At 51.6% G+C, this 23,179-nt stretch overlaps 10 protein-coding genes across 10 annotated transcripts; 6 read left to right on the top strand and 4 right to left on the bottom strand.

The window, feature by feature from the left end:
* Positions 1-402: 402 nt before the first annotated feature.
* Positions 403-2,417, top strand: An14g03460 (uncharacterized protein; the record flags this gene model as incomplete). The annotated part of the gene is made up of 7 exons (XM_059744175.1): positions 403-579; positions 639-749; positions 809-933; positions 990-1,515; positions 1,581-2,170; positions 2,211-2,304; positions 2,355-2,417. The coding sequence occupies 7 exons, from the start codon at positions 403-405 to the stop codon at positions 2,415-2,417; spliced, it is 1,686 nt and encodes a 561-aa protein (XP_059604653.1).
* A 653-nt stretch (positions 2,418-3,070) lies between these two features.
* An14g03450 (uncharacterized protein) lies at positions 3,071-4,123 on the top strand (the record flags this gene model as incomplete). Its single annotated transcript, XM_001400933.1, has 2 exons — positions 3,071-3,425; positions 3,486-4,123. The coding sequence occupies 2 exons, from the start codon at positions 3,071-3,073 to the stop codon at positions 4,121-4,123; spliced, it is 993 nt and encodes a 330-aa protein (XP_001400970.1).
* A 538-nt stretch (positions 4,124-4,661) lies between these two features.
* Positions 4,662-6,421, top strand: An14g03440 (uncharacterized protein; the record flags this gene model as incomplete). Its single annotated transcript, XM_001400932.3, has 3 exons — positions 4,662-5,392; positions 5,460-5,737; positions 5,790-6,421. The coding sequence occupies 3 exons, from the start codon at positions 4,662-4,664 to the stop codon at positions 6,419-6,421; spliced, it is 1,641 nt and encodes a 546-aa protein (XP_001400969.3).
* Positions 6,422-6,538: 117 nt separating this feature from the next.
* Positions 6,539-8,552, bottom strand: An14g03430 (uncharacterized protein; the record flags this gene model as incomplete). The annotated part of the gene is made up of 4 exons (XM_001400931.1): positions 6,539-7,843; positions 7,897-8,149; positions 8,197-8,207; positions 8,259-8,552. 4 exons carry the CDS (start codon positions 8,550-8,552, stop codon positions 6,539-6,541), a joined length of 1,863 nt encoding a protein of 620 aa, XP_001400968.1.
* Positions 8,553-9,729: 1,177 nt separating this feature from the next.
* An14g03420 (uncharacterized protein) lies at positions 9,730-10,928 on the top strand (the record flags this gene model as incomplete). Its single annotated transcript, XM_001400930.3, has 4 exons — positions 9,730-9,784; positions 9,837-9,877; positions 9,971-10,351; positions 10,407-10,928. The coding sequence occupies 4 exons, from the start codon at positions 9,730-9,732 to the stop codon at positions 10,926-10,928; spliced, it is 999 nt and encodes a 332-aa protein (XP_001400967.1).
* Positions 10,929-11,773: 845 nt separating this feature from the next.
* An14g03410 (uncharacterized protein) lies at positions 11,774-12,900 on the top strand (the record flags this gene model as incomplete). The annotated part of the gene is made up of 2 exons (XM_001400929.1): positions 11,774-12,154; positions 12,211-12,900. The coding sequence occupies 2 exons, from the start codon at positions 11,774-11,776 to the stop codon at positions 12,898-12,900; spliced, it is 1,071 nt and encodes a 356-aa protein (XP_001400966.1).
* Positions 12,901-13,382: 482 nt separating this feature from the next.
* Positions 13,383-14,498, bottom strand: argB (ornithine carbamoyltransferase argB-Aspergillus niger [putative sequencing error]; the record flags this gene model as incomplete). Its single annotated transcript, XM_001400928.3, has 1 exon — positions 13,383-14,498. One exon carries the CDS (start codon positions 14,496-14,498, stop codon positions 13,383-13,385), a length of 1,116 nt encoding a protein of 371 aa, XP_001400965.1.
* Positions 14,499-14,814: 316 nt separating this feature from the next.
* On the bottom strand, positions 14,815-17,542 carry An14g03390 (uncharacterized protein; the record flags this gene model as incomplete). Its single annotated transcript, XM_001400927.3, has 3 exons — positions 14,815-15,044; positions 15,107-16,355; positions 16,412-17,542. The coding sequence occupies 3 exons, from the start codon at positions 17,540-17,542 to the stop codon at positions 14,815-14,817; spliced, it is 2,610 nt and encodes an 869-aa protein (XP_001400964.1).
* A 1,986-nt stretch (positions 17,543-19,528) lies between these two features.
* Positions 19,529-20,375, bottom strand: An14g03380 (hypothetical protein; the record flags this gene model as incomplete). Its single annotated transcript, XM_059744174.1, has 5 exons — positions 19,529-19,634; positions 19,727-19,807; positions 19,924-20,060; positions 20,148-20,199; positions 20,293-20,375. 5 exons carry the CDS (start codon positions 20,373-20,375, stop codon positions 19,529-19,531), a joined length of 459 nt encoding a protein of 152 aa, XP_059604652.1.
* A 639-nt stretch (positions 20,376-21,014) lies between these two features.
* On the top strand, positions 21,015-22,583 carry An14g03370 (uncharacterized protein; the record flags this gene model as incomplete). The annotated part of the gene is made up of 4 exons (XM_059744173.1): positions 21,015-21,512; positions 21,570-22,106; positions 22,158-22,233; positions 22,258-22,583. 4 exons carry the CDS (start codon positions 21,015-21,017, stop codon positions 22,581-22,583), a joined length of 1,437 nt encoding a protein of 478 aa, XP_059604651.1.
* Positions 22,584-23,179: the final 596 nt, after the last annotated feature.

The raw sequence follows: 23,179 nt of genomic DNA, 5'->3' as shown, positions 1-23,179 counted from the left end.
GGATCTGCCGATTGATGTCGAGGGGTGTTTGTTGCGATGTTCCGTCGGGGACCGCCAAACTGTTATTATTATTTTTCGATGGCCGCGGGATTCCTAAAGGGGAAGAACATAAACAGCAGGCGCACTCCGGTGACCGCCACGCCCCACTACCGCTGTATGCTTATGTCATCCAGCTGCCCACATCTGATCTGTAAAGGGAAGTAAATCACTTTTCTTATCGCACGCGTCGCTCGCGCGCGTCCTCTTGCCTCTACTCAACTTCATCCTCTCAATTGGTATCATGGCGCGCGTAGTCCGCGGCGAGGGGGACTCCCTGCAAAAGAGAGGACAGCTGCTCTTTAGGCAGGGCAACTACTCAGACGCTCTGGCTGCGTTCACTGAGGTGCGTTCGCGCGGTCCACCATGTCCGATAAGGGAAACGCTACTAAGAAAATTGGCCCACAGGCTCTCTCTTGTAAAGGTGCCGATGTGATGAGCATTCTGGACAACCGCGCCGCAACGTACATCAAGCTTACGCAGTATGATCGCGCTCTCAATGACTCGCGACAGATGATCCGCAGGGACACCAAAGATGGACGGGTAGCTTGCAGCCTGTGCGATCGTCAGTTGCGTTTACTGTAGGCTAATTGAGCATTTAGGGCGTTTTGCGATATGGTCAGACATTACTTTTGACTGGAGATCGTGCAAAAGCTCTCAAAGCTTATGGGTATGGATTGAAAACCTTGCCTGAAGATCATCCCCGTCGTAAGGTAAGTGGCTTTGAACTGAGCTTACAGCGAGATGTGTTTATGGACGCTGACTGGCTCAGATGATATTGCAAATGTACTGCAAGGTGAAAGAAAGAGCGTCAGTGAAACGACTAGATCCCTTTGATACTCTACCTCTTGAGTTGGCCATGATGGTGCTGCAGCATTTCAATTTCAGGGAGCTGGCGTGAGTGAGCGTCCAAATTAGAAGTCCAACTAGCAAGCTGACGACTAGGCTTCTAGGGTCCTCCTGCGAGTTTCAAAGGGATGGCAGCGAATGCTTTCACAACCAGATCTTTGGATGCACCTGGATTTCACTGAGGCCCGACGCAAGGTCCATTGGCGCTCCTTTCGGGCATTTGTCCAGCGCTCGCGTGCCTTGCTAACTCATGCTGTCATGACCAACATATCTACCCCTTTTCAAGACAGAGTGCTAGAAGCTTTGAGTAGATGTCCAAAATTGGAACACCTGGAGATCCGGGACCCTATCACACAACCTAATGGGCTTTACGACGTGTTCAGGAGCTCAACGCAATTGAAATCTCTAGTTATTGGGAAACAGACACCTGTGGCTCAAGAAAATATCGCGAAGTTTCTATCAAGCTTAACGCAGCTTGAACTGCTAGAGATTCATAACGCCCAGCCGTCCCCCGAATCCAGAGTACTCTGGCCCTCACATCTGCCGAATTTGAGGAGCATTGCCCTGTTCACGGAAGCATCAATGCCGGCCCCAGGTCGTGTTCCTGCTTTATACATTCCTCCTGCTACTGTAAGTTGAGCTGGTCTTACGTGCTTAGCTGGCTGCATGCTGCTTCTTGTACTAACAGGTTTAAGGAGTCAATGTCTTGCTCAATGCCTAATCTTGAAGAGCTACGGCTGGACTCTTATCCCAAAGTCTGGGCGCCATACAACCTTTCATTTGACCCAGTTCAATTCCCCAGGTTACGTAAACTAGATCTGAAAGGTGTATTCGTAGGTCCTTTTGGTTTACCGCCGAGTCTCGAATATCTTTCCATTCATGCGGGTGCCGCTCCGACTGGGGAGGAATTCCCCTTTTCTCCCGAGCAACTCCTACACCTTCCGAATCTCCATACTCTTATACTTCGCGACCTTATTTGGGTCACCTACCGCACACTTCATGGGTTCATAGTCGATTCCAAGGCTTCATTACGGAATCTCGTGGTCGATCGGTGTCCGCAACTCGACACTGGGAAGCTCAGTCTTGTTCTGGTAGAGAATTCGGTCAATTTGACCGAGCTCGGAGTTCCTCAGCTTCCAGGCATCAATGACTCCACCGTGAAGACCTTGGTAGAAGGCTTGTCAAACCTTACAGCTCTGGATGTCTCCAACACCGATGTTACAGGTTATCTACTCAAAATGCTTGCTGACGCACGTTCCTCGAATGTCGACTTTCCACGTGTCGAGTATGTATACATCAAAAATTGTGACAATATCCCGTACGAGGCAATTACCTACGCTCGGTCACATGGGGTCAGTGTCATTCGGTGATGTACATGCTTCAGCACAAACGCACCCTGAAGCATGCTGGCATGCACAGGTATGTGTTTGATATTTGCATCTGGCGCCGTATCGAATGTTAGACTATAGATCTACAAAGTGTGCATACGTGGTATGGCTGTTCTACGCCCCCGAAAGTCTAATGTGGTCTAAACTGCCCGCACATATTTCACGGACGATAAAATCTGCGGCAGGATCTATGCGACACTGCACCTTATCAGATTACATTATGCTGGGGCGTTCCCGATAATGCAGGTCGATTCAGAACATGACCACCCGGTCATAATGCAAGAGGGTCATCTGCACAACCCTGCATTGCTCTCGATTATTAGGCACACTACTGCAAGGGAGACGACTGCAGGTACACCACAAGTCTTTGGTGGAAGAAAAGGGCATTTCACTCTGAATTATACAACTTTCAGGGCTCTTGATGAGTGCTGTCAGGTCTACATTTCGGGCAATGTCATCAATCTTTCAGTTAGAATCTCTCAATCATATGAAAGAATTTCAAATAATGCACACCGTATCAGTGGATGTTCATTTCTGAAATCTTAATATAGTAATAGCGCCATGAAATCCCCTTCGCCTCGATAGGGTTCTGGACGCGGTTGGGATGATACGGTCTTTGAATAGCGAGCGCCGTTGGAGACGGACTTCAAGTCCGCTCCTCTCAGCCCCGACAACATCATATATAAAGTCTGCCACCCCCACTTTAATGAGCGATATTCTCTCAAATATGCCCGTACTAATATTCATTATCTATACTATCTAACCGCCTATCATAAAATCATCCTCCAGGCTGATCAATGGCCTCCATCTCGGAAATCCGGGCCTCCAACTCCCGGATCACCTCAGAGACGGTGCCCCGCACAGCAGTCTTCACTGGAGCCACAGATGGCATTGGAAAGGCAACACTCACTCGTCTGATCTCTACAAACCTACCAGTCCGGGTGTATGTCATTGGTCGGAACGGCAAAAGGCATCAAGCTTTTCTAGATGAGCTTCGACTGTCCAACAGACAGGCACAGATAACCTGGCTGGAAGGTCAACTGTCTCTTCTCGCGGATACCAAGAAACTATGCGATGAAATCAAGAGACGCGAGACGAGTCTTGACTGCTTGTACCTAAGCGCTGGCTTCATCTCCTCTGGAGAGCGCATTGGTACGTATATTCTAGTTACCATTGACCAAAGAGTATCAGCTCACAAATGACGACGATTAGAAACATCAGAGGGCAAAAGCCTCTCACTATCGCTCAACTACTACAGCCGAATCTTGATGATGACCCTGCTTCTCCCCTTATTAAACTCATCGCCCAATAGCCCACGCATCGTGAGCATCCTCAACGCGGGGTATGAATCATCTTCCATCTACCTCGACGACCTCGATCTCGAGAAACCGGGCCACTTCAGTCTGCTCTCTCTTACCAAATCGATGTCCACCTACACTACATTGTCCATGTCGACATTGGCTCAAGAAAACCCTCATGTGGTATTTGTTCATCATTACCCTGGCGGCGTCACCACAGATGCCTTTAAGAAGGCCTGGGGTGGGAAGTGGTATTTCCCACTGTTCAGAGCTGCACTGTCTGCGTTTGGAACATCTCCTGAAGATGCTGCGGAGAAGGTGTTGTATTTGATCACTAGTGCTAAATATGGTGGCAGGGGAGTTCCCCTGCGAGAGGGACAGAAGGCCGGTATGACTATGGCAACATCCGTTAAGGGAGGTGAGCTGTTTGCTATCGACAATAAGATGAAAGAGCTGTTTCAGGGGAAGGTGATGTTGGAGTTGCAGGCCATGAATGCGGGTGAGATTGTTTGGCGCAAAACGGTAGAGACACTCGCGCCGTATTCTTCGTGAGGGCGAGGAGTCAGGTGCTTACATTTTTAATACTTATAATCAATTACTGCAACACGGTACTATGTGAATCAAAATTTGGTAATTAGTAAGTCATCTGGATGAAGCATGGCACTCATTGTAAGCCGAACGGACTTCGGCCAGTCAAAGTCCGGCTTACCAGAACGAAGTCCGGTTCAGCCGACGGCCAAAGACCGATTCCGTCTCAACCACTGCACACCTACGCAGATGATTCTCAATTCAATCAAGTTACTGTTATTATGGAGAGAAGGGGTCCAACTCCAGGCTCTGGTTCATATGGCAAAGCTTGCAGACAATGCTCCAAGGCCAAGTGTCGGTGCGTAGCTCGACCCGACGGTACCGGCTGCGAAAGGTAAGCGTCTAACTATGAGTATTGATTTGATTCTAATCGCCACTCAGATGTCTGCGTCTCAAGAAACAATGCCAGCCATCAGAACCAACCCGTAGGAAACCTCATCGGAATCCCGAGTCGGGTACGCAGATAGCGAAGCTTGAGGGGAGGATTGATAGCCTCACGGCAATGCTTCGATCTGTCGCACATGCCGCTGGAGTATCTAGCAATCTGCAAACTAGTTCGAATGCTAGTACAAATGAAGATCTCAGCAACTTAGCTATCCCTGACACTAATCATGACAGCATACTGGTACCACCGTCATTGACTACTGCACCGTCTCATTCGACTACGACTCCGTCTCTTTGCAATGGCTCGAGCCAGCCATTAGCACTACAGCCACCCCTATATGAGTTAAACCTAGACGAGGCATCCTGGTATCTCGAACGCTTCACGACGAACATGCTTCTATGCTTTCCTTTTATCTGTCTGCCACCAAACACAACTACGCAGCAGTTGCAAGAAGATCGGCCATTTCTCCTCGAGGCCATCATTGCGGTAGCTACGCCCTCAACCCAGGCGAAACTAGCTCGCACAGATAGATTGAAATCTCGCTTAACTAAGTCAGCTATGCTTGAGAATCAGTCCAGCATTGATATGCTGCTAAGCATCCTGACTTACATTGCATGGAGTACGGATCCTTTCGTCAAACGCGCAAGTAATTTGTCTCGCATGATAATGCTCGCTATTTCTATGGTCTATGATCTCCAACTGGACAAGCAGCCACCACCCGAGGTGCCCATAATAGCGAAGATGGCACCCGGGCTGGAAAATCCGGAGCAGAATGCAAGTAATAATTCCCTGCAATGGATTTCGGAGCAGCATCGAGCGAAATTGGCTTGCTTTGTTCTCAGCTCGATGTAGGCATAGCCCTATCCTTATATTATCACCGGAGTGTGTCTTTCCACTAACATGACTGCACCCCAGCATCTCGTCCACCATTGGCCGCATAGCTTCACTCCGGTGGGACATCCAAATGGAACATGCCCTAAATATAATCGAGACGAATAAAGAAAGCCCATCAGACGAGTATCTCACAGCCCAGATCCGTTTACAGATCCTCGCCCAAAAGGCCTTATCCCTCCGTGACCCAGACGAGCCATCCCCCTCCACAACACCTCCAGCCACAACCATGTATCTCAAAGTACTCCAAAGACAACTAGCTGAACTCCAATCCTCAGTCCTACCACATCTCCCCCATTACGGTGAGTAATTACTTTAATTATCCCTAATCACCCATACTAAATAAACTCCCAGAACTCCTCCACCTCCAAACCCACTACACCTCCCTCCTCCTCCACGAAACCCCCCGCCCCGCCAGCTCCAGCACCCCTCTACTCCCCAGCACCCCAGACTCCCTAACCTCCCTCTGGAACTCAGTCCAAGCCATTAAGTCCTGGCTCTCGACGTTCCAAGCCCTCCCCGCATCGACCATCACCGGGTTTCCCTTCTTCATGTGGTTCCAACTCGTCCGATGCATCGTACTCCTGAAACATCTCTCCACGTTCGAGGACCCAGCATGGGACCGCGACGCCGTGCGGCAGGAGGTGGATATGCTGGCGTTGCTGGAGTGGATGGGGGAGAAGGCGGAGATGGCTAGTTTGGAGGCTGGGGAGGGGTCGGATGATGATTTGTTTCGGAGAGTGGGGAGGATGTTGAGGTTGGCGAGGGAGTGGGTGGTTAAGAAGATGAGGGGGGAGGTGGGTGGGGATGGATTGGTGTCTGAGGAGAATAGTGCGGGTAGTAATGAAGGTAGTAGTGGTACAATGGGTATAGATATGGATATGGATATGACTGATATGGCGTGGATGCATGCGCTGGAATCTGGGGATGGAGGTTGGCTTGAGGAGGTGCTGGGGTGGTCGCCGCTTGCTGTTTATAATATCTAGATGCACGTCTGCTAACGAATATTTATAAATACGGTATAGAAGTCTTCGCATTTCTGTGGATACGCTGACGACCCGTTAGCTGCTCATCAGCTACACTGGCTCTATATCTATTCTGAACTATACATCCCACCACCCCTCCAAATAAGACCTCAAATCAATAGTATCAGGGCGCTTCAAATGCGGTGTCAGATCCGCATCCGGTATTGTCTCTCTCGTCGTCCACCCGTTCCCAAAATAAGCGAACCTATTGCCACTCGGGTTGGTATAAGAATAGTCCCAATCTTCCCATCTAGGATCTCGTCTCAAGTAATTCAATGCTGCCGCACTACCAGGGAATTGACCATGGACTTTGCCACCAGGCCGACCGCCGTTATACCATGAGCTACAATTCTTCTGGCCCGGGGTAGAGTCGTCATTAGCTGTCCAGACCGTGCGCGGGTAGAACTTGTCGCAGTATTCGACGAAGTCATCAGCTGCTTGCTTGGATGGTACCATAGCTTTGATGCCTTGGCTGCGGATCTTCCGCAGGAGCTTGGCAATATAGGTGATTTGATTCTCCAGAGAATTGGGCACGCTGCCTGAGGGACCGGTGGATTGGGGGCCGCCGATCCAGAGTAGATTGGGGAAGCCCGGGGTGGCTACTCCGAGGTAGTTGTAGGGGTAACCGTAGAGGCCGTCGTGTTTCCAGGCCTTTTTGAGATCAATTCCGTTGGAGATGATGGAGAAGGGTGGGGCATGGTCGACGTTGGCTCCGGTGGAGCAGATGACAATGTCGACGGGCCGTTCAATGCCATCTGTGGTAACGATCCCTGTTGGGGTGAAGCGCTGGATTGGGGTTTGAATGTAGCTGACGTTGTCTTTGGTCAGGGCTTCAAGGTAGCCTGGGCCAGGAGTGGGACGGCGACAATTGGGTGGAAAGTCTGGGATAAGCTTATCGATGAGTTCGGGCTGGTCGCCGACTCTTGACTTCATCAATTCGGTCCATTTCTCGCGCAGACCGCGATTCTCTGGGGAGTCTTTAAAGATGGCACCGAAGCGAGAGAAGTATCCTGCTTCGACGCTCTTGCGGTATGCTAGATAAGTGTCGGGGTCGCGAAAGGACTCGAGTTGTTCGGGAGAGAATAAATTAGCTTCGAGTCGGCGCACGCCAGATGTGCCGAAGGAGTCAGCTATCCAGGTCCTGTTGCGAGCATAGTGGTCCACGTGTTGAGCAATTGGCTGGATCGAGGGCAGCACCTGCAAGCCAGACGCCCCGTTACCGATCAGTGCGATACGCTTGCCATTCAGGTCGACATTGTGATTCCAGTGCGACGAATGGAAGAGCACGCCTGTGTATTCCTCCCTGCCTGGGTATTCGGGCAGCTTCCACTCATTGAAGTGGCCAATAGCGTTGATCAACACGTCGAGGTCTTCTTCATAGATCTTCTACCCGTCAGCAATTGCGCATAAGCCGCAAAAATCGCGTAGTGTCATACTCGGTTTGAATCTCCCAAGTCCTGTAAAGTCACACGCCATTTACCCAGTTCAGGTAACCACACGGCCTGGTCGACTTTCTGCTGTAGTCGAAGGTACTTGTGTACATCATATGTTCGCGCTATGGATTGCCAATACTCGCGAATCTCGGCACCTTGTGCAAACTCTTCGGACCATTGTGTGTTCGGCTCGAATCCGGACTGATAGACATGCGCGGGAATATCGCATCGTACTCCAGGATAAGTATTTTCGAACCTGTTCATCAGCACCAGCCGTCGCATGTTATAAATGAGGTTTCCTACCAGGTGCCTCCCTGTATGTCCTGTTAGGAATGCATGGCATGTGTCTTGGACCCGTTACTTACCACACCAGAGTTCTTCTCATAGATCCGTAGGTCCAAACCAGGCAGTTTTGCTGGGAGCAAGACTCCTGCTGTAATTCCTGCCAGACCAGCTCCAATCACACCGACTTTTATCGGACGGACCTCGTCAATTGGATGCTCTTCGATCTCAAAAGCCGGACGAGCTTGGCCGTCTGCTTTCTCGGACACAGATAACTCATTGATGAGCGACCCGAGAGACACTGCGGGGAGGTGCTTGGGATCTGCCTCTATGACAGGTTCGTGACGTATGAGCTCGGGTCCTTTGACTGCTGCCATGGCATAAAAGTAACTTCTGCTCTATGGGACACATATGATGGTGGATGAGTCGGCGAGGTGCAAGGTAGTCCTTTAAATGGCCGCTGAGAGAGAGGGGTTGCGAGATCGGCAACGTACATCACGCTCGATGAAGTGAAGTGAACCCCTCTTCCGACAGCCTGCACGCCATCTGCACCTCCTTTGACCTCACAAAGCTGTCTGGAGAAGCCAGTAACAAGAGTCGTAGAGGTACCGGGATCACACCATTGCGGACTGCAATGATGCGAGAGGGGCTTATCTCTAATTTAGCAGCACTATCAACTCGGCACAAATATGCCAAAATCTAGGCGCATTCCGATGACAGAACGGGTAGTAACATATGAAGCATGTATCGAAGCTGCAGGCAATTCGGTGGTTGAGTTAGCAGTAGCAGTTGAGGTGCAGAAGATCACCCAAAAGGGAATGATGGGCAGAGGGGATCTTGAGTTCCAGTGCAGCAACCGCGTGTAGCCGCTCATCGGCACTCATGCTGCTCTGGCCAATTCTCGAATATCATAGCAGCCATAGCCAAATGCATACCACAATCCATATTATAGACAATTATACTAGCAATAACACTATACAAAATCGCAGCGACGCGCAATGCGAGGCTTTCATCAGGCGCGGTATCACGTGAAGCAGCCGTCAGCACTTTGGGAGTGTCAGGTGACATCACTTCACGGACTGGTGGTTGACATCACGTGGGACCATGATACAGCCCATTACAATCCAGCAAATAGGCACAGATTAGGTTTCTTGGGTTTATTTTCCGTTTACTGATTCTTTATAGTCTGGCTGGAAAAAATAATTGCTCCCGGCTGGCGGGCCTTGAAATGCTGCGGATTGCTGATTTGGCAGGCAAGCGGGCCTTGGTTGACAGGCATCCCCGGCCTTGCCTGAATGCCTCGATGCCTGCAAAACTCGGCATTCATAGCCGACCTCGTGTTCTCCTCGCTTCTCTTTGTCCAACTTCGCCTTGACAACGCCCGGTGCTCTTCAGCTATTGTTCTTCGGAATAATCTTAACCAGAATCATCCGCCGCTTTTGCTGTTATGATTCTCTTCTTGTGTGGTTAAATACATTCTTCCTAACTAACAACCCTCTCATTCCGGACTGCTGCGCGCCCCGGCATCCTAAGGCTATCACTTTTCCAGCAGATATGGCTCCCGTTGGTCTCCTGACTAAACTCAGGACTCTAATCACCAAGGACTATGGTAAACTTATGAACTATAAGATTCTTATATCTTTGTCTGACTTATTCCGTAGATGAGCCTGCCATTTCAACACAGACAGCCGCCTTTCTCTCGGTATGCATTTCTGATCATCAGCTCCTACCAACTCTCCCACGTGCTTTTGGCCTTCTTATTGCTCTTCAGGCCAGTATCTGATTCAAGTACTAGGTTTGCCTCACCCTCGTCTATGTGGTTCCCTTTTATGTGAACCCGACGACCCGGCCATCGCCCACCCTGAGTAGAGATGCGCCGTCGGTAATCCGGGCCAGAATTAGAGCAGTGACATTTTCATGCACCATTAGCAGCCTGGTCGTCTTATGGCTAGTTGCTGCCAAAGAAAACGCTTCTTTCTCTCGAGCTCTCCATTTCCTGGGGTGGTGGCCTGTTGGTCTCGTGGATATCTTCCGCAGCCTGCTTCTCACAGCCATCCTTTTCGCCGGTCCACTGTTTGAGCGCGGTGTTGCCGAGGGCGAATGGAGAGAGTGGATTCGGGGAGGAAGAGTCACTGCATCGCTTCGCAGCTGGATTGGATGGAGGAATTATGTCGCGGTAAGTCCAGTTTGCGACGGCAATGTCTGGCTTTATGATTAACTGGGCGATGCAGGGTCCCATCACCGAGGAGGTCATGTTCCGCTCAGCCATCGTCCCCCTTCATCTCCTTGCCAAGGTTGATCCCGGCCGCATTGTATTTGTGGCTCCTCTCTATTTCGGCATTGCTCACGTACACCATTTCTACGAGTTTCGCCTCACGCATCCTGATACATCGATTGTCGCTGCGATATTGAGATCAGTCTTTCAATTCGGTTACACGACGATTTTCGGCTGGTATGCCACCTTTGTCTACCTTCGTACTGGCTCTCTTCTGGCAGTTATTCTTGCCCACACTTTCTGCAACTGGTGCGGATTACCGCGATTGTGGGGAAGAGTAGAGGCGGGCGTACCCATCGGGCCCCCCATGGTCAAAGGAAAAGGATCCTCAGACGTGACATACGGTCAACTCAGTCTTGGCTGGACCGTCGCATACTACGTAATCCTGGTCGCGGGAGCTATTGGCTTCTTCCAAACGCTATGGCCTTTGACAGAATCATTGAACGCATTGGCCAGCTTTTCTGGTGCGACAAAATAAATATATTAATGAGAAACCAGCATCTAGCGGGCGTATGATCTGAAGGATTGCAGCATCGACTTTTTGTCTGTCTCGTGCCAAATCGCGAGCTTTTCGGCCCATGGATTTGTCTGCCATTATAGCGACAAGCATTATTGTGAATAGCTTGACCGCATGCATCCTTGTTATGACCATAGTATTGTTAATGTCCAACTCCTCAGTTTGATCGAAGTGCACTATTATATATGCATCATGGCGTTTCGTTGCAGCACTACAGGCAGTCTAGGATTTGGGCACTTGTTGAGCAAAGGTTTAACAATAATATATGAAATTAATATGTACTATTCAAGTGAGAATGGGTTCAATTCAGTACCGTACTATTCATGCGGTTATCAGTAGTAGTTCATGGAGATTGCGATTCGGACTGCAGTGTGGATCGCAATGATGCCGTCCCAGAACTAACTACACTTCATCTTTATATATTTTGGCCGGCAGACGAGTGCCACTGCTTCTAGTACTTTTATCCACAGTACACCATTAATGCTACTACTAGATCAATAATTGAAATCGCAATCTGCACACTTGCAATGAGCTGTCTAAAAAAGTCCGAGCTGTAATGCAAATAGTAATAAGAAAATTCCCCCGACCAGTCACCAGCCTCGGATTATGAAGGCGGGACTTGGAAATCTCCGCTATCTCCGACCGCACCGAATCCTCCGCAGCTTCGGGGTTGCTCTTTTCAGTTTCCCCCATCCACCACTTCTCACTGCCAGTTCTGACCAAATACCCTCCTCTTTTCCATCTAATTAATTCTGCAAAACCTCAGTTTGTTAGACACATAGGATATGGCCGGCCGACAAAGAATCATGCGCGCAGCATCACTGTACAGCCTGCCATCAATTTCCCGACCCAACCGCTCCGCCGCAACATCAGCTCGCCTCTTCTCATGCACATCCCTCCGCTCCAACCGCTCGCGCATACCCCTGGACATCCCTCCTCCATTCCCCATTACCAAGACATGTCCCGAACCGAGCTGCTCATGTCCCTCGACACCGTCCATGCCCGCCCCGATCGACTATGACCAGCCGCTAAACGGAACAATGGCGGCCTACGCGCAGCAGCTTCTCATCTGCACCGGACAACGAGACTGGACAAGTCGCATAGAAGAGGACGGTCAGGGCCAGAACTGGGGTGAGCTGGTTCGAGGATTGAAAAGCCTTCTCGGGCGTGGGGGGAAATATGCCGACGTAAGACATACTTCCTCATTCGGGTCGCAACATCCCACTGACAATTGCTACTATAGCCCTTCAACAATATCCTAGTCACCAACGCCTCCTTCCTCCCCTCCTCCTCCTCCTCCTCATCATCAACCAGCACATCTACCTCGCAGACCGCATCCGCCTTTCTCTTCCCCAGCTTCAAATACTTCCCCTCCGTCCCCGTTAATCTCCCCGATTCCGCCCCCGCAACAACCGATCTCTCGACCTTCGTCCGCGCGTTCCTCCTCCCTATCGAATCGAGACATGGCGGGCAGATCCGCGACCAGGCTCTGGCGGCTGAATTCCCAGATGCTGTTGATCTGCAACACTCCCCCGTTGTGTTGATCTGCGGCCACGGTGGTCGCGACATGCGATGTGGTGTAATGGCGCCGGTTCTGGAGACCGAGTTTCAACGGGTGTTGCAGTCTAAGGGGTACACGTCCGCGGGAAGTGACAATAGTGTCGTTGACAGCCCCGAGCATGCTCACATCGGGTTAATCAGCCATGTTGGCGGACACAAGTACGCTGGAAACGTCATCGTTTACATCCCTCCCGGAATGAAGGAAGCTGGCTCTTCCTCGCCGCATCCATTGGCGGGCAAGGGTATCTGGTATGGGCGTATTGAGCCCAAGCATGTGCAGGGTGTGGTGGAGGAGACGATTCTGGGTGGAAAGGTCATTACGGACCATTTCCGTGGGGCAGTTGATCGGGAGAGTGGGGTGTTAAGGTTGTAGACTTGGTGTTAAAATATAGTAGTGTATAGTAGAAAATAGATTCCTTGGTCATGGCAGTAGTATGGTTCTGGAGGGATGATATATGGACTAGCGTTGAAGACTAGATAGATCATGCAATATTGAGGGGCTGTGATGGAACTGATTGTTCGAGATCCGTAGTGCTAGACCACAGGGCAACGCTTAATCTGGATCTTATATTGAATAATTTGAATATTGTCTGAATGGAATGGGTATGTTGTCCATTCATATCATCTCTGATATTGCTTACGTACCAGAAACCCAACCCCAGGATCATCTCCGCATCGGCTTCCCGGCTGCGGGGAAAAGCAAAGCATCGGGATGCCGGTTAAACAGAACATACACACAACAATATGATACAACACAGCTCAATTGCCAGCGAAAACACAAGCTATATACTAGCAAAACCACGATTCTTTTGATTTTTCCCAGCCCAACTCCCTACTCAAAATGCACCCATCCAATTACTCAATCTTGCCCTTATTGACGACAAATCCCTCCAACGCCGAAATGGCAGCCCACAGACGATTCTCCGCCTCAGGGAACACCAACGACCGATGTCCATAGAACACCTCATCAGCAACCTCCTCCGGGTGCCTAGGAAGACAGTGCATGAACCTCCACCCCTCCTTCGCCCCACCCCTCTTCGCCAACTCACTCGTAATCTGGAATCCAGCGAAATCCCTCAACCGCTTAGCGGCCTCCTCCTCCTGGCCCATCGAAACCCAAGTATCAGTAACCAACACATCGGCCCCCTTCACCGCCTCCTCAGGAACATTGGTCTGCACCAGCTTTCCAGGACTCTTAACCCCCTCGCCAGCCTTCTCAATAATCTCCAACATCTCCTTGGGGATCTCATACCCCTTCGGCGTAGCAACAGCAACATCAACGCCCATTTTCCTCGCACTGATCGCCATATCGAAAAGCACGTTATTCGCATCGCCCACCCAAGCGATTTTCAACCCATTCAGCCCCAAACCCTCCAACTTCCCCTTGCCCGAGGCAGCGAAATGCTCACTAATAGTCTGAAAATCCGCAATAGCCTGCAACGGGTGATACGAGTCACACAGGGCATTGATAACCGGCTTAGTAGAGTGCTTGGCGAGGTCGGCGACGTCAGCGTGCTTGCCCACGCGGGCAACGATACATTCCACCATGGAGGAGACGACCACGGCAGTGTCGTAGAGGGATTCATTGACTCCCAGCTGGATGTCGTCCTTGCCGAGGAACATGGGGTGGCCGCCCATTTGGACGACGGCGCCTTCGGTGGAAATGCGGGTGCGGGTGCTGCGCTTGCTGAACATCATGGCGACGGTCTTGCCGGAGAGGGCGCCGTGGAGGGATTGGGGGATGGAGCCGGATTTGATGGCCCGCTTGTGGGAGGAGGCATTGCGGACGAGGGTTGCGAATTCGGTTGGGGTCAGGTCGGCGATGGAGAGCAGGTGCCGCGGTGCGAAGGGAGAAGTTGCCGGCGTTGCGGCGGAGTGACTGGTGGAGGAGTAGAGGCGGCGCAGGGCGTGGCGGGTTGTGGAAGGCCCGTAGCGGGCGGCTGCGGCCGCTGTGCGGAGGGGGGAGGGCATTGTGAGTTTGGTAGGAGGGATTGAGAGGGGATTGGGAGGTAATGGTAGAAAAGAGAGAAGGGATTTGGGGAGGTGAGTCAATATAGGTAGGACAGGACTGGGGATGCTGTCACGTGAGAGGTGTTGGGGGAGTGGGCCGATTACGGAGGACTATGACTCAATAGTTCGATTTGGTTGGCGGATGGGGAAAAAAAGCTACTAGACTAGTAGATAATACTGTGCTGCATATGGACATTTCTATGAAGATGTAGAGAATGTGATGATGGTATTGGCTAACTACGATTTTAGGCTATGTATGTATGCACAGGGTATTTAATTAGTATCTCTCGACCAGCCACTTGCGTCGCGCTTCTGCCTCCATTGCATTCAGCTTCTTGCTCTCGGCTCGTTTGACCGTGATATAGTTCTCAACAAGTGTGTTGCCAAGCACATCCCGGAGAGCCTTGTCGGCTGCCATATTATCCAGACTCTGTGCCAGGGTCGTGGGAATTTGGGTGGTTATCCCAATGGCACTGCGGTCCGCCTCGCTGAGTGTTGCCGCGTCATCTATATCGATTTGTTAGCATGAGTGCACTCTAGAGGATAACCTCACTGGCAGGAATACTTACATAAACAGTCCTGCAGGGTCAGGGGCAGCTTGTCCTGCACACCCAGGTATCCTGCGGCTAGAATTGCAGCCATTGCCAGATACATATTGGACAGACCGTCAAGTGCCTTGATCTCCCAGTGACCCGCAGAGATCTTGCGGATAGGTGTTTCGCGGTTCTGAGTGCCCCAGGCGACCCACTCGCTTCCAGCCCAGAGGCCGGAGTGCATCCGTTCGTAGCTGACATCATTAGACAGAGTGAAGGCCGTCAAAGAGGTGAAGTGCTTGAGCACACCAGCCAAGAAGCTCTCCTCCTGAGTCGCAGGAGTTATGGAGACATGCGCATGTGCGGCTGAGCCAGCAGCGTGTGAGAAGGGTCGGGGATGAAGGGTTGCACGGTAACCGTGCTGCTCAGCGATATAAGTCACGACCTGTCGTGCCTTGAGCAGGGTATCGACTGCGGCGACGGGCGAGCCGGGTGGCAGAATGAATTCAAACTGGCCCGGGGCCGATTCAGCGTGGAATTGTTCAAGGTCAATGCCGATGGATGCAAGAGTATCGACAATTTCCTCAAGAAGCGGCACCATGCGTCGGGTGTCTCGGGTCATCTGGGACCAGGAGTGGTTGCGCACACATGGAACAAACTCTTCCTCATCGGTGTCCGGTTTGGTGACGCACTTCAGCAGAATAACCTCAATCTCGAATCCGCAGAGAATTTCGATTCCATGATTGGCACGTAAATCAGTCGTGACGCGGCGCAGAAGGGTCCGTGGACATCCTTCCACCTCCAAACCCTCCTCAGAACGCCCCCAAGTCATTACTGTGGCGCTCTTCGAGTCGATCCCCACATTTCGAGAGAGGGTTGAGAGATCTGGTTCTAGATAGAACTGGCCGGTTGTGGAACCTTCCGGACAGACTGTGTCGGATTGAAGCATCAAAAACGTGGCTGTACAGATACCGATCCGGCGTTGCTTGCGAACAATCTTAGCAAACTCCCGGATAGGGAACATCCGCACGCGCACTGTGGAAGTGTAGTCAAAGAACTGCATCCAAATATACTTGACATCTGGATTGCTGTGCATGAAACTTTCCAACGCGTCGGTCGAAGAAAGTCCAGAAAGGTTGCTGACGGCAGGGACCAGCCTGTCGTCGTAGGAAACGGTTTCATTAAGGCTGTACAGGCGGTTGGAGTTGTGGAACAATATATCGGCAGCAGCTAGCTTCGCCTGATCGACGCTGTGATCGCCTTGAATGACGTAATCCACGAGAACCTAGCAAAGATAAGTTTCTGAAAGGATGTATAGGACTTGATATGACAGGAACGGACCTTTTCCAGTGCGTCGCGGAACTGTTTGTTCGCCAACCAATATGTCTCTGGGAAGAAATGGCCATCGGTACTCCACAGAAGGCGGGTTGTGGGCACGATCTCCAGACTCTCGCGAATGATAGATTCCTGAGCATCTCGACTCACCATGGGAAACACCTCTCCAAGGTCTAGATACACATTCGGGTAGACACAGGCGAGATAGCCGGCCTCCCGGGTATACGGATAAGCGGAATGCAAAAGCACAAAGTCCACCTTGGGATAACGGGCAACCAAATCCTGTAAATATGCGGGATTCGAAAGTATTAGGTTGATATCATTATCGCCGAGTCCCGTGTGCAGTTGCAGTGGTTTGTTGGGTTCCGACGCATCTTTCTCCTTGGCAGATTGCAGCTGGTTCAGGGCCTGCCTGACCAGCCAATCGTTCAGGGGTTTGTCCTCCACGCGATATGTAGATCCAGATCCTTGCGACAAGGTCCGGGAGAAGGACTCGAGGAGATTGCTGTCGTCTTTGTCATCGGCCACTTGGACGTTCAGTCCAGTACGATAGCAGATGACTGATTTGAAGCCTACCACCACGGGATCTGCGATGGCCTCTGAGATCTTCTGGTTGAAACCCTGGCTGAACTGGTCCAGATACTGGCGAAGAACGGTGATGTCGCTCGAGGACTGATCATAACCGTTGGGAAGGATGGAGGTAAGGACTTGGGCGGCCACAACTTCAATCCGTACGATCCGCTTGGTCGGAGCTGTGGTGAAACGATCATGCCAAGTGAAAGGCTCGATATCTTGATCCGTAAGCAGATCATCAAGAAGAAGGCTATGAGTGCCTTCCAGACACCGACGGATCAAGCCATCATAGTCACGCTCGACATATTGATCGCGAGCCGCCTTGACGCGGTCCCACTCGGAAGTCGGGCAATCGTAAAGGGTCGCTAGCTGGGCGGCGGCACGCTGGAGGGGTAAGGTGGACGGAGCATTGTGTAGGGCGGAACCTTGGGCCTCGGAAGTGATCTGTTCGAAAGGATATTTTGCGTAGTTGCGGGCTGCGGCCTGCGCAAGGAGATTATGGGCGTGGTTGTCGATAAGAGGATGCGTTTGGATGAGGCGACGAAGAGACGCGAGCGGATCCATGGTGCGCTGATTGGTTGGCCGGTTCGATCGATCGATCGTTTGCGGACCACGGTTAGTCGGCCAGGATTGACCGTGCGCCTTGAAACCAGGGAGGAGGAGGGGGAGGAGGGAAAGGGTCAAGGCGAATGAGGCAGTTGAGAGAAGAGAGAAAGAGGGAAATGTGAAGGAAGACTGAGAGGAGATACAAGGTACTCATAAAAGATATAAGTAAAAAAAACCTGCGAGCCCAGCCGATAAAGAGTGAATGGTGAAGAGAGAGAGAGAAGGGGGCAAGTAGACGATGCTTACCCGATTAGGCAGCTCGCGAGTAACCGCCGACCGGGAAGGTCCAAATTGCTTGATTCAGTCATTCGCGTTTCTATTCATTGAATCTCTTCGCCAAGCTCCCAGATAGACCTGGTCCGGAGTTCTCTCCGAACCAGTTGCTGGCGCTGCAGATGGTCGTGTAGATGGCGTATAAGCTCCGAGGTACGCAAGAGGGCAATCTCGACGACCGGAGCTCGTCAACCATACGCAATCCGGTATCTTCCACGAGCTTGGGCGGAGTCCAGTTCCACCACCAAGTCGATCATCTTCAGCGGAAGAATTCCAAAGGTTGGTTATTCTTATATATCAACTTCCGAGGATTACCCCCCGAACGTTTCTGGAAAACTCGACGGGCCATGGAGGTCGTGTCTTGGAGCAGTTTTCACCTCCTCCATCCTCATAGGGTGATTCGGGCGATAATCCTCCGCTCTCTTGCTTTCTCCGTTGCCTAATAGTACTAGAAAGGCCAGGGTGTATTTACGATTTACGTACTAATCCTTGAAAGACTCTCGGGACAATCACATCATGCTATGGCCCAGTCGAGACATGCTAACGATTGACAAGTCCGCTGTCACCAGAACACTGGTGGGGGTTCTCCTAGAGCCGTGTTACTGGCGTGGAAAGCTCCCAAATGGGTAACCAGCTCCTCTCCTCCAAGTCACCCCAATACATCAAAACGGAAAAACCCCCGGATGGCCAACAGCACCAACAGGATATGACTTCAGGTATTTGGTAACATGGTGAAGACTAAATAGAAGAGCCGGGCCTGGAAACCAAGCCACCGAATTTGCCCCATACACGTCAGGTTCAGCAGGGGCTGTTATTGGTTTACGCAGACCTTTGTTGCGATTTGCACACACCCCTGAATGAACACGGAACGACGGATAGACAGGCGTCGACCAGCATGAGCTGTTTACGACAGCAAGTGTCCACCAGTCCGTACGTGGTACCTTTGTTACTTTATTAATCCCACAGGTGGGTGCGGGAAGCAACGGGCCGAGGATCGGCTTGCCGAGGCACAGTGAAAAGAAAGTGTGGCCCCAGCGCACTTGGGACTTCCGAGTCGGAGCCTAGCGCCTATTTGACACTGAGCGTGGTCGATGGCAGCAGTGAAACATAACTCAGGGATGCTCACAACCTCGAGACAGATATGCATGGATTGCCACTCGGGCCAAGTGCAGCGGTAGAAGTGTTACTTGATCAGGTGATATGCTGCTTATCAGTGACCAGTACAAACGAAGCAAACAGTCTCGGCCAACTTCAGGGTCAAGGCACTGCCACTAGTATGTAGGTAGTTGCCCAGTCTGGCGCACAGTCCTGCCTGCCTCGAGCAATAGTAATAAACTTGCATACCCGGTGAACTTACAACCACAAAGGGTGTGTCACACACGCAGGTGACCAAGACTCATGAATGCATGAAGACGGGTTGTAATTCACATGGGGTGAAGGCCGCCAGACCGGTATGTATGGTATGGAAACATCGAATGACGTTGACGACTACTGCAGTCGGACCTGACAAGGCACACAATGCATTATGACGGTCAAAGGTCATTACTGTCTCATTTCATCATGATGAACAGCTCGCTCAGATCAGCTGGAAGGGTCAAAAAGTTTACCGTGACGATTGATTAAGGCCATCCATTTTGAAGCCGAAGTTCCCACAGACAGAATTGAAGCTATTCATGTAACTGACGAGTAGTACTGCCGACCCCATCTTCTCATCCTGGACAATAGCGACTCAGTATTAAGCAAAGGCGGGGATGAAGTCTGGAGGAGGACCTGAGGCCTGAGGCCAGCAGAGGAACACCCCATGGGCACATGGGCCTTAGTCAGCCCCCCACAATGCCAGGGGCTCTACACTTAATTACACTTTCTCACATTTCACTTGCCTGTTGCCTCTCGCCTTTCTTGCCACCACATTCCAGTCTACGATGATCAGCCTCCCACTTCTTTTGCAGTCTGTTGATGTACTATCACCACATGGTTTTATTAACCAAACATAGACAAGGCACGGAAAAACCGGTCTATAGATGCAGCCCTTCTGAGATGAGACAGGTCTGAAAGAACTAGTTGACTTGGCCACCGACCATTGCAGGGTTCGACCGGAGCCGGGAGTCCCCGAAAATCCCCGATTCTTGGCACGGTGATCACGGTCAATGACAGGCGTGTAAGCGAAGCGAAGCATGCAATTGACTTTTGTTCGCTGAACGCGCTGCTAGCGGGAGAGAAAACGAGCAGAAGTTGGAGACTACGATAGGTAGGGAGGCCTGATAACTCGGCTAAGGTGAACAGCAATAACCGTCCTGCCGAAGCGAGGGTGCATGAGGTTAGCTAGGGCGGGTGGTCGTGGTCTCAGAAGGCCTCATGACCGTCGTTCCGCTGGAATTTTGATCGAGTAAAGGAATTGCCTAAACGGGCCAGAATTGGAGATTTGATCGAGTAACAGCGGTGAGGAGGCAATCACTTGCAGCAGCCAGCAGGAGAGGTCCGATGGCGGATGCCGGAGGCGCCCGATACCCCGACCCATGGTTCTAACTGGCCCAGGAGATAAGCCGGAAATTCTCTTCACTTTCCCCACGAGGGAATACGTCCCGAAGAGGCAACAATGAGGGTGTACAGACAAGGTGGTCGTCTAGTGGAAAAGGCATCCTCCCGCTTGGAAAGGAGGGGAGGAAGCAGGAGAGGAGATGGTCAAATATAACCTCCGGCTATCGATATCACGATAAGGATAGTTACCGGGGCAGGCAGTCACAGACAAACAGGTCAGGCGTGAAGAAAGAATGGGCAAGGAAAAAAAAAAAGACGCTTGGATGGCAAGCCGGTGGACCCGTCAAAGGGGGTGGAGCCAGGTTTTTGTTACTCGATGGGATTATTTGGTTCGATCGCCGTGGGTCTCCAGGGAACAATGGCGGCTTATCTGCGCAGACATTTAAAGCCCTTATCGCAGCCAGCAATTCGTCCTCTCGCCTTCTTCACCCTTATCAAGTCATTCATCCCTTGCCTTTTGACGCCGGTGGAGCTTTTCCGGATCAGTCTATCGCTTATCTCGTCTTTGCCTCTTTAACTTTTTATCGCCCATCCTGGCTCTGATTGCTCTGCAGCTTCATCGTTCTTTGCATCTCTGGCTTCTCTTAGCGCGCAATCCTTCCACGCGATCACCCTCACCATGGAGGCTTCTCAGATCCCATCCATTGCAGTGATCGCCTCGTCGCGCGCCGTCATCTCCGGCCGTTTGACATCAGCCACTATTGTCATCTCTCGCACCACCGGCAAGATCACGGCTGTCTTTGATTCGGTGATCCCGGCTTCTGATTTCCCTGCTGGCACCCCCTATACTGATTATTCCCCCCACGTTCTGCTCCCCGGTCTGGTTGACGCCCATGTCCACCTGAACGAGCCGGGCCGCACCGAATGGGAGGGCTTCTACACCGGCACCCAGGCGGCCGCTTTTGGCGGTGTCACCACGGTCATCGACATGCCCCTGAATGCTATCCCTCCCACCACCACGGTGGCCAACTTCAAGGAGAAACTCCGTGCTGCCCAAGGGAAGTGCTGGGTTGATGTCGGTTTTTATGGCGGCATCATCCCCGGCAATGCCGGCGACTTGAAAGCCCTTGTCCAGGAGGGTGTTCGCGGCTTCAAGGGCTTCCTCATTGACAGCGGAGTAAGTCACGAGTTGTCTTTTTGCAAGGGACGTAAGTGTGCTGACACATGGCTGTAGGTCGACGAATTCCCCGCCGTGTCTTCCGAAGACATCCGTAAGGCCATGGCTGAACTAGCGGATGAGCCTACGACGCTCATGTTCCACGCCGAGATGCTGCCGCCCTCCACTGCAGCCGAGGAGAAGGACCAAGCTCTCGAAGGTCCCGCAGAGGCGTATTCGACTTTCCTCGCATCCCGTCCGTCGGCCTTCGAAACTTGTGCCGTGGAGGAGATCATTACCCTGTCTCAGGTGGCCCCCAAGCTCCCCCTCCACATTGTTCACCTGTCTGCCATGGAAGCCATCCCTCTGTTGCGCAAAGCTCGCGCGGATGGCGTCCCTATCACTGCGGAGACCTGCTTCCACTACCTGTCCTTAGCGGCCGAGGAGATCCGGGATGGAGACACCCGCCACAAGTGTTGTCCGCCCATCCGTTCCCAGTCAAACCAGGACGCTCTTTGGGATGAGTTGGAGCGCCATGCGGAAGATGGCGTGATTCAGACTGTTGTCTCAGACCACTCCCCCTGCACCCCTGATCTCAAGCTCCTACCATCGCACGTGCCTGGCTGCTGCCCATCAGACGGGGACAGCACTCAAGTTGACAATGAGGGTAGCTTCCTTTCCGCCTGGGGCGGTATCTCCTCAGTGGGCCTCGGCCTTCCCATCCTGTGGACGGAGCTTAGCCGTCGCAAGGCTTTGAAAGCTGCAGACGAAACCACGACCCAACAGGCCCTGCAGGACGTTGTACGACTCTGCTGCACCAACACGGCCGTCCAGGTTGGCCTGCAGCACCAAAAGGGCGACCTGGTTCCCGGCCACGACGCCGACATTTGTGTCTTCGATGACACCGCGGAATGGATCGTCGAACCCAGCACCATGCTCTTCCGCAACAAGTGCTCACCGTACCAGGGCCGCAAGCTTCGTGGAATGGTCCGCGAGACCTGGCTGCGTGGCGAGAAGATCTTCAGTCGCGACGATGGCTTCAGCACCAAGACGCCCTCCGGCGGCCTGCTTCTCGAGAAGCGTGCTTGTTAAGACCTCTCATCTCTCCTACCTGTCCCGAGTCACTCATCATCACCCTTTAGGACTGTTGACAGCCCAACAAGCGGATGATTCGACATCTCCTCGACACAATCACCTCTTTTCTGCCGCAAGCATCCTTATCATCTCATATACACACGCACACACGACCTGGCATGATACCCGCAACCTGATGATTTACTAATAATGAGCATTCGCAGCATATACATCAGCGCATAGACTAGTATCCCATAAGCGACGGTGTAGACATTCAGTTACTTATGCACCTCGATAGACACGAATATATCATCATCTTACTGGAACTCTTTCTCTTCTCTCATTCATCAAATTGTAGCTGTAGCTTAGTATAGTAGTATAGTATAGCGTAACAAAGAATAGTAGTAGCATGTAAACATCAGTAATAGTATAGTAAAACGATGATCAACAACACACCTCGCCACTCGCCCCCCGATCGATGAAGAAATTTGCCAAAATCATCACAAACCGATAAATTTGTAGATAAGTTAGTTAGTCAGTAACAGAGTTAACGAAATCATGACAGATAGACTGACTGAAACCCCGATGATTCTTTCGCCTTCACCGCCACCACC

This window comes from Aspergillus niger (genome assembly GCF_000002855.4).
Source record: "Aspergillus niger supercontig An14".
In the NCBI taxonomy this organism is placed as follows: domain Eukaryota; kingdom Fungi; phylum Ascomycota; class Eurotiomycetes; order Eurotiales; family Aspergillaceae; genus Aspergillus; species Aspergillus niger.
Note: the sequence above shows the minus strand (reverse complement) of the source record. Positions and strands in the feature narration are given on the sequence as shown.